The sequence below is a fragment of the Simochromis diagramma genome, unplaced genomic scaffold (assembly GCF_900408965.1).
Source record: "Simochromis diagramma unplaced genomic scaffold, fSimDia1.1 OVJJ01000341.1, whole genome shotgun sequence".
Taxonomy (NCBI): domain Eukaryota; kingdom Metazoa; phylum Chordata; class Actinopteri; order Cichliformes; family Cichlidae; genus Simochromis; species Simochromis diagramma.
The window spans coordinates 424,342-442,512 of record NW_024386788.1 but is presented as its reverse complement, the minus strand read 5'-3'; the positions used below and the strand labels follow the sequence as shown (position 1 = coordinate 442,512).

The 18,171-nt window shown below is 39.4% G+C and overlaps 1 protein-coding gene across 3 annotated transcripts; it reads left to right on the top strand.

Moving 5' to 3' along the window:
- Positions 1-7,490: 7,490 nt before the first annotated feature.
- Positions 7,491-16,370, top strand: LOC120728289. 3 transcript variants are annotated; one of them, XM_040023079.1, is made up of 5 exons: positions 7,491-7,719; positions 7,867-8,016; positions 9,417-9,515; positions 14,651-14,737; positions 15,993-16,370. In XM_040023079.1, exons 1-5 carry the CDS (start codon positions 7,512-7,514, stop codon positions 16,034-16,036), a joined length of 588 nt encoding a protein of 195 aa, XP_039879013.1. In that variant the 5' UTR covers positions 7,491-7,511; the 3' UTR covers positions 16,037-16,370. The 3 variants fall into 3 exon arrangements, 2 of the variants coding, with proteins under 2 accessions (XP_039879013.1, XP_039879012.1); XM_040023078.1 differs by having other exon boundaries at positions 7,798-8,016; XR_005694688.1 differs by lacking the exons at positions 7,491-7,719; positions 7,867-8,016 and adding an exon at positions 8,027-9,268.
- The last annotated feature ends 1,801 nt before the right edge of the window (positions 16,371-18,171 follow it).

Genomic DNA, 18,171 nt, shown 5'->3' with positions numbered 1-18,171 from the left:
TCATGAACTTATTTTTGATATTACGTAACTTGTTTGACTTCTCAGCAAGCTGATCATTTTCAGGAATCTGGATCTGAATACTTTATTAATCCCCGAGAAAATTATGTGGTCGCTCAAAGACTATAATATATTGTATTATTTAATTTATCTTTGTTAATTTCTCTTCTTACTAAGTTATTAATATAACAAATTTGTGTCTAATTATAAATATACACGCAAATATGTAGAAATGAAAAACTCTCTAAAACCCACAAGTTGAGAGAAAGGTATTAAAAATGAACTAACATACAATAATGATAAAAATGTCCTTTGTTTGATTTCCATGAAAACGTCTTTAAGACAAATTAACAGTTGGTTTAAATAATAATGGCTTGCATGCCCTGGGACAGACTGACAGAGGCGAGGCTGCCAGTAGGTGAAGAGTCTCGACCACGGACGCAATACCGAGAGTGTCCGAGGTGCAGAGGCCTCTTTCTGTTCAGGAATGTTGTGAATACTTTGAGATTCATATTAATTGCAATTCCTACCTCTACATTTATTTTTTAAAATATATAATTAGCACATCGTGGCTGTGCAATGTTTTATATGTTTGTTTGTTTTTTTTTTATTCCTATTAATTATATTTTCACTTGTTACCTCTGAATTATTGAATCAGACTTAGATGACATGAAATTTTCAGCACCATTATAATTCAAATACTCCTTTAATTATTGATTATTCTCATTAATTTTCGATCATTTTATATATTTTTCCATAGTTTTACATTTGAATTTAACAGACCATTCTTTCACATAACAGACAAATATTTGTGAAATTATGATACATTTCTGGACGTATTTTTACAATCTAAATATGCATATGTACAAAAATATATATTTAAAAATCAAGTAAATTGTGTTTTACTATATTTACAGTGATGTTATGTTATTTTACCTTTGACATGTAAGATCACAGTCTACTTATGTAAATGTAATGATATTCTAGAAAGACAGTACAAAACTGAAATATACAGTAAGATACTTTGACATTACTATTTTTTGGAACAGTGTAACTGAAAACACTCTGAGTGTTTCATATAAAGATTTGTGAGTGGCAGTAGTTTCAGGTCTGTTATCAGCTGTTCTGTCTGCAGTGACGTCCTCTGTGTGTTTTACTGTGCAGACACTGATCCAGCTGCAGTTTACTCAGCAGTGAGTAAACACAGCAGGAACTATGTAGGTCCTCCAGAGTTGGGAGAAGCCATCCAGTAACCCTGTGGAGCTCCTTTTTCTGTGAAAGAGCAAAACCACACACAGAAGCAATACACTAACGTGTGGAGCCATGGTATGGGGATCTTCCCGAGGACCCTCAGGAAAGTCTCTGCTGTGTCATCTTAACCAGCTCTGTGGTGTTTAGACCCTGGGTCATTTCTGCCTGAGGTAAACTTGCAGAAACAGGAAGTCCTGACCCTCTCTTTATGGTTCCAGCTGCCTGTTACTTTTCTTCTTGAAGTCAGTGATCAGGTCATTTGTCCTGGACACTGTGGTGTCATCAGGGTTCATCAGATTATAGAGCAGGGGCTCAGCACACAGCTCTGTGGGGATCCAGCGATGAGGCTGAGAGCTGCAGAGCTGTGTCGGCCCACTACAGCGTTACAGTAACTATGTTATTATTGTGCTAACGAGCATGGTAACTAGTTATTATGACAAAACCAGGAACGCGTTACTCGTTACTGGGATTTAGATAGGCTCGTTATTTGTTACTTCGTGTTGTGGCTATCGCGGAGCTTCCACAGTTTCAGTGACATTAGCAAGTGGTGGAGGCCAGCAGGTGGATGAAGGAAAAGGGAGGCAGGAGGAGAAGAGACCCGAGGCAGCCGCTGGTCCAAGTGTGAACTGAACTTCAGGTAAGAAGTTATGACCTGCAGTCTATCAGGGTCAGATATAAACCAAGACGTCGTCTACTCTTCACTGAAGTAGTCCACCAGTCCAACCACTGACGTCCAGCTGCTGGTCTCTAACTGGTCCTCCCAGCACCTCAGACCAGAGGACATCCACATGTTACAGAGATTTTTACATGTGTTTCACTTTCATTTCTCTCTCAATTCGACTCAAACAAGTCAAACAATGTATTCTATAGTTTATTTACATTTTTAAACTGCACTTTACTGAAAAACCATCACTGTGTGTTTGATGCTGAAGAGTTTTACTTCCTTACTCAACAATAAATATACCAGGAAGCAGCTGACATTGGAAAAACAAACAAACAACAGATTTAAAAGTTGTCAGTTTCTGGTAGCAGCTGAAATGTTTTCATGAGTAGAAACTAATTTTTTCTCCTTCTTGTATTTGTTTGTTCAAAACAAAAACAGCAAAAAAGCCTAATTAAAATGTTACAATTACCAGTAAAAGAGGAGAAAACCCGGCTTCTGTCACCACGTGGTCGCCACTGAAAAGTTTTTTTTATTTATTTTTTATTCATTCCTCCTCCTGGAGGAGAAGCTCAGTATAAATCTGCTGCCTTCTACTGGCTACACTGAGTGTTACAGCAGAGCGGCTGCTTTATAAATGAAAAAAGGACAAGAAACCAGCGTTACTCTGCCATCCAGAGGAAATATCTGGCTGTGCATCATGTTTCTCAGATTTTTACAGTAGCCTCAGTTTTCTGTGAATTCCATCCATTTCTTTTGGATGTTCCCTTTACTGGTCTCCATAGTGACTCGTCAGCCTCCATCCCAGCATCCTCCTCCTTCTAACCAACCCTCTGTTGTATTTCTCTTTTTCCTGCCTGCAGCTCCATCTTCACCACCCTTTGTCCAGGATATCCACTCTCCCTCCTCTGCACACGTCCAAACCATCATAACTTTCCTCTCTAACTAAAGTCATCCAGGCTTTTACATCTTTAAGATGTGGCTGTAGTTTAGCTAGCTTGATGTTTTTCTGTTAGTATGTTGACACAGGTGGACAGTTCCAACCTGCACTGAACTCTGTTGTATTTGTGATGGTTTTATAATTTAATTTTCTTAAATTTCACACATGGCATCACATCTGAGTAGTGTTTACCTGCCTCGTTCATCTTTGTCACAGCTGCAAAATGAAATTACCATGACAACATCTCAATACAGCTAGATAAACACCTGATACAGGGGCTTCATTTAAGAGGTAACAAAGTACAGGTTAGGTGTACTATCTGTGTACATATATATGTATATATACTATCATATGTTAGATGTTATAATCTGTATATTATAATATTATAACAATATATATACATCTAACACATCTATAACATCTCATAAATTTACTTACAGTTAAACATGTAAAACATATCAAATCGTTAAACTGGGATTCCTTTTTTGTTTCATAAAAATAATTCAGCTTATTTTGAGTTGATGGTACCAACATGTGGAGAGCTCTGGTTCCAACATGCAGGCTGGAAGTGGTCTAAAAAGGGCAAGCAGCATAATAAGTAAATAAACAGGCCACTGAAACATGTATGAAGGGCCATGTGGGCGTATGTGCTGCCCTCTAGCTGCCGAGACTAATTCAGAGCCGCCACCTTTGGCATTATTAATTTGCAGTTCTTTTCTACTTTGTAATTCGTGTTCTCTTTATCGGTAAACCGCACTGACACAGCACTTGACTCTCTGTAATTCTTACCTGGATGATAACTGGAACCTGTAAAACTTAATAAGAAGAGGTGGACGTCCACTTAGTGTGACACTTTTTACTGTGGAAACAAAAACAAACAAGCAAAGAATAAAGAAATAAAAGTTAATAAAAACTAAATCTGAACTCTTTATGTTCTGTCTCTGAAAACACTGAACATAAAATGTTAAAAATATAAAGATGTTTATTCCTTCTTCTTTAAACTTCCAGCCTTTTGTGTGACCTGTGAAACCTCAGTTCACACAATCACCAACAGGGGGTAACGATGAGCTGACCTCATGGGCCAAAAGGTCACATTGATTATGAAATCGCTCCAATGCAACACTTTTCCATCTGTTCAGATCCAAAATAACTTCTCAGTGTTGTGTAATGAGTCTTCATCCCCAGCAGACGAGAGAAACGCTGTAACAAGAAGGTTTTACCGTCTGTGTCAGTTTCACTTCCTCCTTCCTGTGACGGTGTGAGGCCTGCATCAGCACCACACTGCAGCAGCAATGATTGATAACACAAACATTCAGACAAACATCCTCAGCAGCCTGATAACACAGTGTGAAACTACCCACAACTGTGAAACAATCAGTTTGTCTTCCTTATTCTTTCATAAAACCACAGAAAGATTATGAAACAACCTCCGTCTGAGGAGTGACACACCGAGACACGAAACACACCGAGACCCGAAACACACCGAGACCCGAAACATCAGAGCTGTGAAATGTAGAGAAAGGGAATTCCCGACATACACTGAAGGGGTTAAATCTGTAGATGGTGCAGGAGGAGAAGCTGGAGATGACTGATATGTAGCCGACACAGCGATGAAACAGACCTCCTGTGATACTGTGGAGAAAGACTACGAGCAGCAGCTGTGAGGAGCATCACCTGCAGATGTAGATGAGCTGATCTCAGTGCTGACACACTGTATGTTGCTGTGTGGGAACGAGTGTAGTCAGTTTTCTGTGTGTGCTGACCGCTTCATGGTCTGACAGAGGCCAGGGTATGTAACTGGCTCCTGACCAGCTTCAGCCTGTGTCCACCAACAAGGTGTGTTGGTACAATATTTGAGCGTTGATGGCCCAGTGCTCCTCTGCAGACTCAGACACACATTTTCTACACTTATAAAACATGTCAAACAGAAAGAATAAAAAGCAAACAGCACTCAAAAGTCAAATATATTTAAACCAAGAGTTTAATACACAAAATCTGATGAATGTGAAAGATTTTGTTGTCATTGTACCAACGTAAATATCTTGGGGTCATTCTAGACCCAACATTATCCTTCAAGAGTCACATAAATAAAGTGTCCCAGGTACTTAAATTTAATAATCGAAATTTTAATCATATATGTAATAATTTAAATATGAATGTTGCAAAAACTTATTTTTACTCAATGATCATCTCTCATATGGACTATTGTTTGACGTCCTGGTCACTTGCTTGTCCAACAACACTTAAAACTATTGAAAACATTTATAAAATAAGTTTAAAACTACTTGACAAAAAAAACCACTTCCCACCACCACTGTCATGTGTTAAAAAACAGAAATTACTGAACTTCAATAACCTAGTGAAACTTAAAAGAATGTGTTTAATATATAAAGTCTTACACTCCCTTGCTCCACCACAACTAAAGCAATTTGTTTAAGGCACAGGTTTAAAACTGGTTATGGACAAATCAAGTGTGTGATCATGTATAAGTTGTATAGTTTAAATGTTTTATTTGGGAACAGAATAGTGTGTATGTGTGAGCTTGGTGATGGAGTTTTTATTATGAATGAATTATGAATTATTACGTCTATTTTTTTATGTTTTACTGACAAAAGATGGAAATTAGCCCTTGGCTATAATCTGGTATTTTTTATATTAATGGAATTTTTTTTACATTTATGTTCATTAACATGCACTGGCCTAAATAAATTAAAATAAAATAACACTGTTAGTATTTAAAGTCCAACATCTCCCTCTAGTGGTCATATATAAACCATGTGGGAGGATGGTGTTCATTATATTCCAGCTACCACAGGTTAACAGGCTGGATAAACTCTGCACATGTCTCCTATCAGTCTTGTGTCTAACACAGACACACAAACATTCACATCTACGACCAATTTAGACTCACAGGTTAATCTAACTGCCTGACTGTGGACTGTGGGAGAATCACAGTGCCCAGAAACAACCACGCAGACGCCACACAGAAAGATGGAGGCTGGATTCAAACCCAGCACCTTCTTCCACTCAGACAACAGACATCACCATGCTGCCTCAGGGGGACGTCCACTAAATGGTTATAATGGTTATAGTTTGTTTCATTAACTAAGCTGCAACACTGACAGCAGACTGAAGTAGAGTCAATGTTTTAAATGATATTTCTAATTGATTTCTTGTGAATGAAGTCATAAATGTCATTTATTGATTATCACAGAGAAACTCAAATATCATGTAATCATCTCAGTTAACCTCAAATGATGTCAAAACAACGTTGCTGGTTTCTTAACTTTTGAAAGCACAAAAGGTTTTATGTGTTTCTGTGTGTTACACTTAAAAAAAACAACTTAATTTTAAAGGTTTTGCAACAAAAGAGGAACTGCAGAGTGTCTAAGTTCATATTCTGGAATAAATTTATCACATGAATCATTAAGAGGTTAGAAATCCATCAATAACTCTCAAATAGAGGAAGAAACAGACTCAGAGGAAGAGGGCGGGCTTTACTTGGTGTCAGTGACAGAAATGAAAAAAAGCTCAAATGCGTGAGAAGGACGATGAAGGAAACATCTGTGCTGTGTCTGCTCTGTAAGTAGAATCTCTGTGTTTGTTTGAATTCTTGTACTTTGACTGTCTGCTCTCCTGATAACTGATGATGGAGGAGAAGACATGAAAAACAAATCAGGCTGAATTCAAGTTCAAACACCACGAGGACCAACTGCAGGTCTGAAGTTTCACAGAGTTACTGATGAATTACTGACTGTGAAGCACTATGGTCAACACTGTTGTTTTAATATGTGCTATATAAATAAATTTTGATTTGATTAGATTTTGAATTTATAAGTGAAAAGCTGAAATAAAATGTTGGTGTTTGTATGAACAGAGCAGAGTGGTGCACTCTTACGTGGACCTCAGTTTAGTGCTAGTCTTTTGTATTTACTAATACATACAGTTACGTATTATTACAACATAACTGTATGTGATTCCTTGTGTAACAGTAACTACATTAGAGCATGAAATATGAAATGATGAGATCAGTTTTATTTTAGAATTCATTATTATCAAATATTACGAAGTTGTTCTTTATGTTTCCCTCAAATCAACCTGAGTGTCATTTCTCTTTAGTTCTGATCTCACTGCTGAGCTGCACAACAAACCAAGGTCAGTAACCTTCTTCTGTCACAGCTTAAACCTGACAAACTCTGACAGGTTTTACACATTTGGATTAAAACTTTCAGTAAAGATCTCAAAGACGTGATCATCAGTTTTTCATTGTAACCCTCACAGCTCGTCTGACTGTGAGTCCCAGCAGCTCTCAGTTCTTTGAAGGAGACTCTGTGTCTCTGAGCTGTGAGGAGGACGACAGCTCTGCTGGATGGACTCTGAGGAGAAACGCAAGCAAAGGACAGAGGACTCAGTGTGGAAGAGATGGATGGGGAAAACCAGCTGGTTCTTCCTGTAACATCGATGTTTTCACTCATGACAGTGGAGTTTACTGGTGTGAGTCCAGAGAGGGTCCCATCAGTAACATGGTTAACCTGACAGTCACTGGTAAGCTGAGTGTGTGGAGTTAGTGTTGATGAAGCTGTGTGTAAATGGATGAAATGCTGTAGTTTGTCTCTGTGTTGAGGTGGATCAGTGATCCTGCAGAGTCCTGTCCTCCCTGTGATGGAGGGAGATGACGTCACTCTGCTCTGTAAAACAAAGACCACTCCCTCCAACCTCCCAGCTGCTTTCTATAAAGATGGCATCTTCATTGGGAATGAGTCAACGGGTCACATGACCATCCAGCATGTTTCCAGGTCTGATGAAGGCCTCTACAAGTGTGACATCAGCGGTCATGGAGAGTCTCCATCCAGCTGGATCACTGTCACAGGTGACACACTCACCTGTCTGTGTTTCTGCAGCTTTCAACATTCACAATAAACTAATGATTACATGTTGTATGTTTAAGGGAAATCTACAAACACATCTCCATCTTCTCCCACACCTGTATCTACATCCACTTCTATCCCTACATCAGCCCCTGCCCCGCATCTTGTTCTTCCTGTGTTAATCTCTGTTGGGTCAGTCTGTGTTGTGGTTCTACTGGTGTTACTGGTTCTGCTGGTGAGAAAACATAATCACAGAAAACCTGAAGGTGGTCAACAGCAGCCTGTGAAACACAGCAGAGGTAATGTTTGGGGAAATTTTGGTGGGAGATGGTGTCAGAAAGCTGTATGTTTACAATAAGGGAGATGTGCCAGTTTTATACCACTACAGCATTTCCAAATATATAAAGCAAATCTTTGAAAAGCATGTAGAGTTCACTTCATGTGACAGGAACAGTCGCCTCAGGTAAAGACCTTCAGTAACAGAGAGATGATCCTCTACAGGAGAATCTATGACACAGTTCAGTAACATGGAGATTGTTTGAGAAACAAGCATCAGCTGAAATAGGAAACAAATGACTTTTTACTTTTGTAAAGATTTACGTGAGTGCACTTATCATTTTTCTTGGCATCCTGTGTCCATGTAGCTTATTTGATAGACTGTATACCAAAGATGGACAAGGCTCTATGACATCATCCACCAGTTTCTGAAAGTCTGCAGCATTTTCAAGCCTTAAAGTAAATGTTTCTGACACGTTAGTTTTATTTAGACTAATGTGACTCTGTTTTTATGAGAAGGAGAAGTGTGAAGTTATCAATGCCAATGCTAGCTAGCTTATATAGCTACATCCACAGACAGCATGGGGCAGATAACTGGGCACATGTTTAGTAGAAGCGTGACCTGCTGGAGGGAAAGGGTTAGGGGTCTAAGCAGCTTTGATCAGATTTGATTGGCTCCAGAGTGGTTAGATTTGGGCTAACGTTTCAGGAATGTAAAATCGTAAACGTAAAACGTAAAAGGGCACATAAGAAACTGGAAGCATGTGACAGTGTGCGTATTGAGCCCTGGATCATGAGGAGCTTCATCTTTTCAAGCGGTTAAGACTGTGCGTTAGTCTAACGTTGTGCGTTTATGATAGATCGCGAGAATATTATGAAGCATGTTAGGCATATAGCTCACCTTCATAATTTACACATTTAATGATAAAGATTATTCAATTATTTAAATGACTTTTTCATAGGTAGTTAATTCATAGGTAGAATGCAACACCATCTTAGTGAAATATATCTGTATGTAAAGTTTCACACCATACTAAGTGAGAATTGTTCTTTGCATGCTGGACGGTCTGTTGTCTGCGGTTAGCTGAAGCTAACAGCTCCGCAGTTGTTCAGCATCCTGTTTGTGACATAAAGAAAACACTTCAGCTGCAGGTGTTTCAACACAGGGCTGTTAGTTTAAACTTCTTTAAACACAAAAAACATTTATGTGATAACATTTTAAATTCCATTAATCTCAGTATCTTTGTTTAGGCTCTGAATCTACCTTTTATGAAGGTAATCATTTGTTAGTTGTGTGATATCGTGGCACGTTTACCTGATCTGTGGTCACTCAGTTCCTTGAGTACATTTTATTTGTCTATCTTCTGCTTAAACTATTTTAAACATTCTAAATCATCTAAATACTTTGTGTTTTATTGAGCAGAGAGTGATTCTGCTACAGTCTACTCAGAAACAAGAATTGAAGACGTCAGTTATGGAGAAATCGTCATCAAAGACAAGAAGAAAAAGTCAAAGACAAAAGGTAGAGCTGCTCCTCTTTTTCTCCATCTGGGTTTGTTTCTGCATCCAATCACTGAGCTAAGTACTAACATATGAATGCTAACACTTTAATAGTTCATAAAATTTGAACTTCACATGTTCACCATCTTAGCAGCACGCTCATATTTAGTAATTACCAAGCATCGTGAACACAAGAAACAAACAACATACTGCTGCATTTAAACAGTGAGCTAAATTGGATCTTTGGGGTTTTAAGCAACAAACAGTTCTTTCTGATAGTACGTACATGTGCATGTTTCCTGATTGGCTTCCTACGGTCATGTGATGATGAACATTTTCTCAGAATCCTCAGCTGTTTCGTGAAAAACTAAGTATACCTCATTGATTTATCTTCTTTTCTTCATCTTCTTCTTATCTATATGACTTTCACAGTCTTGTCATTGTGAAGGAATTTTGGCCCACTTTTCTTTGCATCACTGAATCAGGTCTTTGAGGTTTGTGGGCATTTGCGATGCACAGCTCTCTTAATAAGATCACTAACGTTCTCCTAAGCGTTCCAATCAGACTGAGGTCTGGGCTCTAACTGGAGTGTTGCAGCTTTGTTTTTTGGGTTCACATTAAACTCTAGAACACTTTGGAATACAGAGAAGTTACTGGTTGGTTCATTTACTGCAAGGTGCTCAGGTCCTGTGCTTCAGAACAGGCCCAAATCCTCACACCTCCACCACCATGCTGACAGTCGGTATGTGGCGTCAGTGTTGATGTGCAGTGTTTGGTTTTCCCCCAAATGTTGTCTTGTGCATTATGGACAAACATTTACACTTTGGTCTCATCTGTGGACAAAGTTCCAGAAGTCTTGATTTTTGATTTCTTGGTTTGTTCAGATGCGAAAAATCCCAAAACAAAACATAAAGAGAGAAGACGTTTTCCCCTGGGAAGTCTTTTTTTATTTGGATTGTTTTAATTTTACCATAATGAACTTTAACATTTAGCATGTAAAACCTGTAGAGTCTGAGGTGTAGCTGTTGGATGTTTTGCAATTTGCTGGGATGTTGACTGCTGGGGAAACTGCAGTAAACACTTGCTGATGATCAGTTAATTAAGTGCATTTGATTAGTGTTTGGCTGCTTACCTTAGAAATTCCTGTGGACACAATGAGGTTGTACTTAAACTTGTTATGTGACTGTAAATCCAAACAGTGGCTCGATTATTTACAGGAGCTTTATGAGGGAGGAATAAATCAGCAGCAGACAACAGACTCACCTTCATGACACTAAAACAAATCTGGCATTAAGCTCAGCTCACTGTGGCAGTCTCTCTTCACAGTTACACACAACAGCCGCTTTAACTTGTGGCGTCAGCCCCAAACAGTCGCTGTAAGTTGTAATTTTGCTGTCAAACAATCCTAAACAGCTGCCGCTGGTCATGTCATTACCCCAAAAAAGGCACATCAGATTGGGCAGGTAGTAACATCTGAGGATGTCAGCAGGGTTGATGCTACGATTTGAGCTAATTGTCTACTACTACTCAGCCACAAGCTGTGAGTAGGATCTGGATACAAGATGCAGAGCTGCCCGTGCTCGCTCTTAGACAAAGAGTTTTTTTATTGATGTTTTTTATTCATTCCTGTTAACAATAACCTTAGAGAAAGGCCAAAGATAACAATGTATTATTGGTTCTTTCAACACTTCCTGACAGCATGACTGTCTGTGGTGGCTCATTGGTTCCAACCGAATACATAAAATGTTAAAACACTAAAAATCTAACCTTCAAACTTCCTCTGTGTTGCTTCACTCAAAGAAACAGGAAACGCTGCACTTGTTGTCGATTTTCTTTAGCAGCAGATTAATCCACACTTGTTGCTGCAGGATGGTGTGTGTAAGCATGTTGTCATGATGATGAACAGACAGGTCATCCAGCTCAATAGTTCTGCTTTCTGATGTGATTTTAGCACAAATATGGCACATCTGCCATTTTCTTTGAGCGACATGTGGCTCTCAGCGTCTGCCTCAGCTTAGCCACAAGTGCCCTGTGAATTGACCAGATGCCATGTGTGCAGTAACATTTGGGCCACTTCTCTACCACAGAACATCCGTCATGCTGTAATAGAGCGATACATGCCAAAAGCAGCCCACATTAGGCCCAGGTGTGCCTTGGTACACACACAAGATAGAGAAGCAACGTCCTGTGGTTGAAACCAGTTAGTCTGAAGCAGGTGAGATTTCTATCTGCTATGTGCTCTGGCTTGGATAGTAATAGTGTTCATGTTGTGAGAATGTAGCTTGTGGTGAAGTGTGTCATTTAGCATTGTAGAAGCAGCAGCTTGGTGGATGTCACCTTTCTTTTTCACACAAAACATCTCACAGGTCTATCCAGTCATCATTGGCTCAGAGCAGAGAGGTGTTAAGAGGTGTGAGGTGCTGCTGCAGTGTATGAAGTACATGTACTTTCTACATGATGCAACATTGCAAATACAATTTTGACATATTTTTCGTGACCTAACAGTTATTCCCAGCAATCATATCAAAAGCAGTTCTGGAATCAGTTTTGGAAAAAACTAAGCAGGTCGGATCAACGAGGTCCAGAGATAAAGCTCCTCGTTATGTTTAACCTTGAACAGAGTAGATTTACATCCTCTTGCAGTCACTATTATGAGTGACATTATGACTCACTTTTGGGCTTTGGTCAGAATTGTAACTGAAATCAAACTTCTCATCTTTCTCCGAAAGCAACCTTTTAATAAAGACATGTGAGCAGCATATGAGGTTAGTTATAGATGACCAACACCAAACTGGACCATCTCTACCCCCAACTGTCACTCAGCAACAGATCCCCACAGCGCTGCCTTCTCAGCCCCCTACTCTACACCCTGTACGACTATGACTGTACACCAACTCACCCAACCAACATCACTGTCAACTATGATGAAGATAAAACCGCACACAGGAGGTAGTGAACATCTCCTGGTGGTGCTCATAAATGAACCTCAAGCTGAATTCCCTTAAACACCCTGGTAAAGAAGGCCCAGCACTTCCTCCGTGTCCTGACGAAGAATAACCAGAAGCTGCTGCTGGCCTTCTCCTCAGTGGAGAGCCCGAGAGAACATGTTTGCTGGGGTGTTGTTTGAACACAGGTAGCTGTGCACTTACTGGACACTCAACTGTAGCTCTCATGCTGACACAGTGAACATTAGCATTCAACAAGCATTAGACGACAGCTGTGCTTCATTTAGCTACATTAAAGCTCTACACAGTACAGAAACTTGCCCACTCAAGCTGACAAATAATGTTCATTTAAAAGCTGAAATGGGAGAAAAAGCAACTGTAATTCTTCAAGTGCATCAATCAAAGTAAAACATGGACTGGCATCAGTGAGTTTTGGGGGTATTTTTTTTTCTTTCCTTTTAGGAAGAAACTTTTTGGTCACCATGGATTACTTCTCTTTATCTACAGCTCACACTGTCTGTGGTGCACCACAAGGTTCAACCTTAGGTCCTATTTTTCTTTCTATTTAAGTTCTTCCATTTAAAAAACCCCCCCACAACATCTCCTTTATTGTTACACCAGAGCCATACAGATATCACTTCCCAAAAGACCCAGCAGCTGTTTTAAATTATCTCAGTCACGTGACTGTAAATGTTGTCATAAAGCTGGCATCAGCTTAATACTACAGAGATGAGGCCGACTGAATCAGCTAAAAAACACATTTATATAAAACTCATTTTGTGTGATTCCATTACTTAATCTGTATCAGTAGGATCGGACGTCTGTGGCTGTGGTAGAGTTGGGTCATACCAGTCAGAAGGTCAGCAGATCAACCCATGACTTCTCCCTGAAACATCGATCGGAGTGTGACTGAGTGTGTGAATGCCAGAATGCTCAGGCACAGATAAAAGTACTGTATGTGCTTGTGACTGGGTAAATTAGAGTTGGACAAAGAAGTCAAACTAACAACTGAACATCTGCCTAAAGAACAAATATCGGAACATACCTGTAGAGTTATAGTTATTATTAGACCATTCAGGCCTGTGGCACAGCAAAGGTTTTCAGTGTTGACACAATTGTACAATTGTAACCATGCTCTCTGGTCTTTCTGGGCTATGGGTGTGTGGTGGGCTTTCTCTTAAAATGATCTTTTATTTAAAACAAACAAACAAACAAACAAAAACACCAACAGGGCAGGACGGTGTGCACTCAACCTTTTACTCTATCGTCTCCTCGACACACATGGCACACAGGATACGTTACTCTCCATAAAACAGTCCCTTTGTAACCACTAGGTAGGAACAAAAATTACCTCCTACAAGATGCCTTGTAGTTAAATATGTAAAACAAATATGTAAGCCGGGTCGTTTTCTGTCTGAGACACGAGTTATTCCCATCATAAAAACAGAAGACAGATAAAGTTAAAAAAAGAAACAAAAAAAATGGTTTCGGGATGGTTTCTTGTGAGGAAGGACGTAGTGTCTTTAGAAAATCTTGCTGACTCTTGCGATGCAGACAGGCAGCAGACTTTAGAGGTGGTTCCTGTTTTTACGTCTCACACCTCCGCCCATCTGTCAGGGTGGAAAAAAAGAGAGAAGTTGGAATCAACGAGTGTTTGACTTTTTAATGTGGCTTTTTGTTAATTTCATGGATGATTCAAGTAACAGTTAAAGTGTGGGCAGCATGGAAACTGTGATTTGTATCTGAAGTAGTTCTCTAGGAGCTTCTCAAGCAGTCCTTTAATACGATTCATTAACTTATATTTTTTTAATCTGCATGTCAAACCACAGCAGAAACTTCCTCCTGTAGCCTGAGGCCAGCTGCAGTGCAGTCTGCTTTGGGTTGGCTAACAGCGGAGTGTTGCAATAAGATGTTTGCTTCATGCGCTGTGGGGAAAGTGTGGCAGTTTGCAGTAAAAGAGCACGGTGGTTTTGTGGATGTCACCTTTGTTTTTCTCATAAACACCTCACACTTCTATCCACTCACTCATTGGCTTACAGCAGAGGTGTGAAGGGGAGAAAAGATGTGAAAACCCCTTTGGACTTTAAAAAATACTCATCGCTTGTATCACTTGTATTCTTCATGATGCAACATAACAAATAAAGTGTTTTGTAGTAGCTGTGGTGTTGCAGTTGTTGTACCTGCAGTAATTTAAATGTGTTTTATTTTACAGAGAGCGACAGCATGGCGGTCTACTCCTCAGTGAAAACTAAAGACCTCAGTTATGAACAAGTAGCCATCAGCCCAAAGAGAACCAGAGGTACAGCTGCTCTTTATCTCTCACTTTAAACAGAGCAAAGCTAGCAGTGTCATGCTAAGCTAAGCTAACCATGTTCTCACTCAAGCTCAGGATATCAACCTTCGCATCTTGAAAGACGCAGGAACCAAACAACTTCCTCCTCCTCTTAGTGTGATGCATAAGCATACTACACTGATAACAAGTTTTCAAATGACTAAACCAGGGTGTTTTTAGACAGAAGACGAACCAATCAGCTCAAGGCCCAACGTAAGATAAAGAAGCATTTTTCTTTTTTGAGAACGAGTTTCAATTTCAAGTGCTGCACCAATTTGAGACAAATTTAAGAAAACTGACAAAATAAACAGCCAAAATCAACCCACACAACAAGGAAATATCTCAGTGGTCACATTTTAGTGAAGGGCAGGGGTTAATGTGTGATTTGGCAGGTGGGGAAACCTTAAGATTGGCTGTAGTGGTGCAGCGTGGGGAAAAGAGTTACTTAAAAGTGAATCACATAGTAATGTATCATGTGGTAGACTTTACTGGGGGTACAGGCTGTGACTGATATTCACTGATCGTTGTGAACTGAGCCAGCTGATTTAATCACGTAAAAGCAGATGCTTCATGAGCTGTCATAAATTTTAAACCCCTGATAATAGACAGCTAATTTCAAAGGTAGAATTTACTGAGTGAACATCATCACCTTGAATTTAGATCGATGCCTGCAGCCTTTGCTGCAACCTACATGAAAACCACAGCCTGCTGTGTACAGTGCAGCATAGAGTATATATGGATACTTAAGTCTGTTTGCAGGATATTTCATGAAAAACAAATCAACAACACACCTAGTTACCAGTGGACCATCCTGGTACATTGTAGACAACATGTAGCCTCAGCTTTTAGTGTCAAACTGCTAATTTTGTCACCACAGGCCTACAGACTAAATAGGGACGTTGATCATTTGACGCTTAAAGTTTGTTTCAGTCGTTGAAGCAGGGTAAAACAGTAAAAAAAAACAAAAAAACCAGCGATGCCTCAGATGATGGTGTGGAAACTATTTCTGTGTTTCATGTGAGGATTACACTGTTTCCTCTGAAAACCTTGCTGAGTTGCAAACAGGCGGCAGACTCTGGAGCTGGTTCCTGTTTTTAAGCGTTGCTGCTCGTCCTGTCTGATAACATCTGTCAGTTTAAATTTAAATGTCATTCAGTGACGCTGATGAGCTCATTACTGATCATTAATCGTGTTTCCTGTTGTTTCAACTGCTTGTGTTCAGACTTTAAACCAGAGTCAGAGGTCGTCTACTCTTCACTGAAGTAGTCCACCAGTCCAACCACAGATGTCCAGCTGCTGGTCTCTAACTGGTTCCCCCAGCACCTCAGACCCGAGGACATCCACATGTTACAGATTTTATTAAATATATTTTATGTCTTAATCTCCTGTTGTTGGACCCGTGATTCATAATTTGCATTTTGATGCAAAATCAGCAATGTGAAATATTTATGTAAATAATGTAAAATAGAGATATTTCTATGTAACATTAAAAACTTCCAGATGTTTTGTGGTATTTGTTTACATTTGTCCTGCTCCTGTTCCCACGCAGCATGGGGTCGGGGGTATCTCTGTGGCATTGATTAAATTTTGCTCTCTCATGCTCCTCGTGTGGTTCTGTGGGTTTCAAACATGGGGGGAGATGGAAAACTTGATTTGCTCCACTTTTGTTGTGGCTTACCAATACAAGCCTAGGCTTCAGTGCAGAAAACAAAACAAAAAGATGTATATTAAACCACAGCCACAGACTCAAAGCAGCAGGCACTGCAAACTGCACAGAGCAGCGTCAGCATGCTTGATGGAGGAAGAGGTTTACTGCTGTAGGCATCCAGAAACCACCTGCACAGCAACTGGCATGGAAACACTTTTACATTTAAATCAATATGGTTTCTGGCAGCAGTTTCTCTCAGTTTTCTCTCAAACATGAACATGTTGTGGGGTCAACAATATAACAAACCTGAATAGTTAGTTTTTATTATAGTCGGCATTTTACAGTTATTACAGTTTTATTTATTTATTATTATTGTCACACTCAGTATTTTAGGATAAAACATGAAACTGAAACATTTTGGTGTCTAATTAAATACACACTTATGACCACGTGACTCTGACTGGCTCCTGAACCAGCACAGAGCTCAAACAGTTACCTCTCAGTAAAGCTGAAAAGCAAAGGCAGATTTAAAGTCTGCTGCCCTCTACTGGTTAAACCTGGTGTTACAACAGAGCGGTTGCTTTAAAAATGACAGCACTTGAACCTCTACTAGAAGATGTCACATTTTAAATCAGTTATCTTATACTTTCAAATTAGGTACAACACATAGATAGAAAAAAAAAATCAATGACAGTAAAAGGATCACCAGTGTGTGGATAGCAAATTTCCCACGTGTGGGACTAGTAAAGGTTTATCTAATCTAATCAGAAGGTTAGAGTCACTAACAGGTGACATTTTACTGTTTATCTCACCTGGTCTTGGAATAACTGGGAGTTGCTGGAATAAAGCCCGTCTGTCCCTGATCAGCCTGCTGCACATCATTCTTTTGAGTTTTCTTTAATAATAGAGTAGATCCGCACATTTTTTCTCCATCTGACTGCACAATGTAAATAGATCTAAATCTAAAGATATGAAAAGGATCACAGATATGTACACATCCAGGTCTGTAAGACATCCTTGTAACTAACTGATTAGCATTGTCTGGCTTCATCGATAAAGATAACTGGGTATCTCTATTGTAATGAAAATAGGTTTTCAATGCCTAAAGGAAAGTGTGTATAACATAAAGCATATTACCGGAGCAAAAAACCCTGTAATTAATTAGTTATAGCTACTAGTTACTTCTTCAAAAAAGTAACTAACTGAGTTAGTCATTGAGTTAAAATATTCTTAAAGCAACTAATTACTAAGAAAAGTAACGTTAGTTAACGTAAGTTAAGATTTGGGGTATGAAACTGTCCATAACTGTAACTAAAAAAGTGTTATGAAGATGGAGGTTAGTTATAGGCTTATACGGCTAGGGTTATACAGGGTAAGAACTAAGTATAGTTTAGGGTAATGGCATATTGTATAATACATCACTTTACTGTTTTACACATCCAATACTAAGTAATAATTTCCTTTTCATGTTTGGCATGTGTACTGTTTATAGTTATGGATGCAAACATGAAGCACAAGCCAGAGGAGCATATGAGAAGCTTATGAGCCAGGAGCATGCAGGCTTCTCATGTATGGACAGCGGTCTCTGGCTGAACCCCAAGTGGCCATACATGGGGTCCTCCCCTGATGGGATAGTCACTTGTGACTGTCATGGAACTGGCATCTGCGAGATTAAGGTATTGACTCTGTTGTAGTCAAGGCCATAGGTGTGACATCTTTCCATAAGAATCAGTGAACTGAGTAAAAATGCAGG

Coding starts and splice junctions, on each gene's coding strand:
- LOC120728289 (XM_040023078.1), top strand. CDS start 7,512: ATGGAGGGAGATGACGTCACTCTGCTCTGTAAAACAAAGACCACTCCC. Junction 9,516..14,650: donor GAAAAAGTCAAAGACAAAAG/GTAGAGCTGCTC, acceptor TTTATTTTACAG/AGAGCGACAGCATGGCGGTC. Junction 14,738..15,992: donor CAGCCCAAAGAGAACCAGAG/GTACAGCTGCTC, acceptor GCTTGTGTTCAG/ACTTTAAACCAGAGTCAGAG.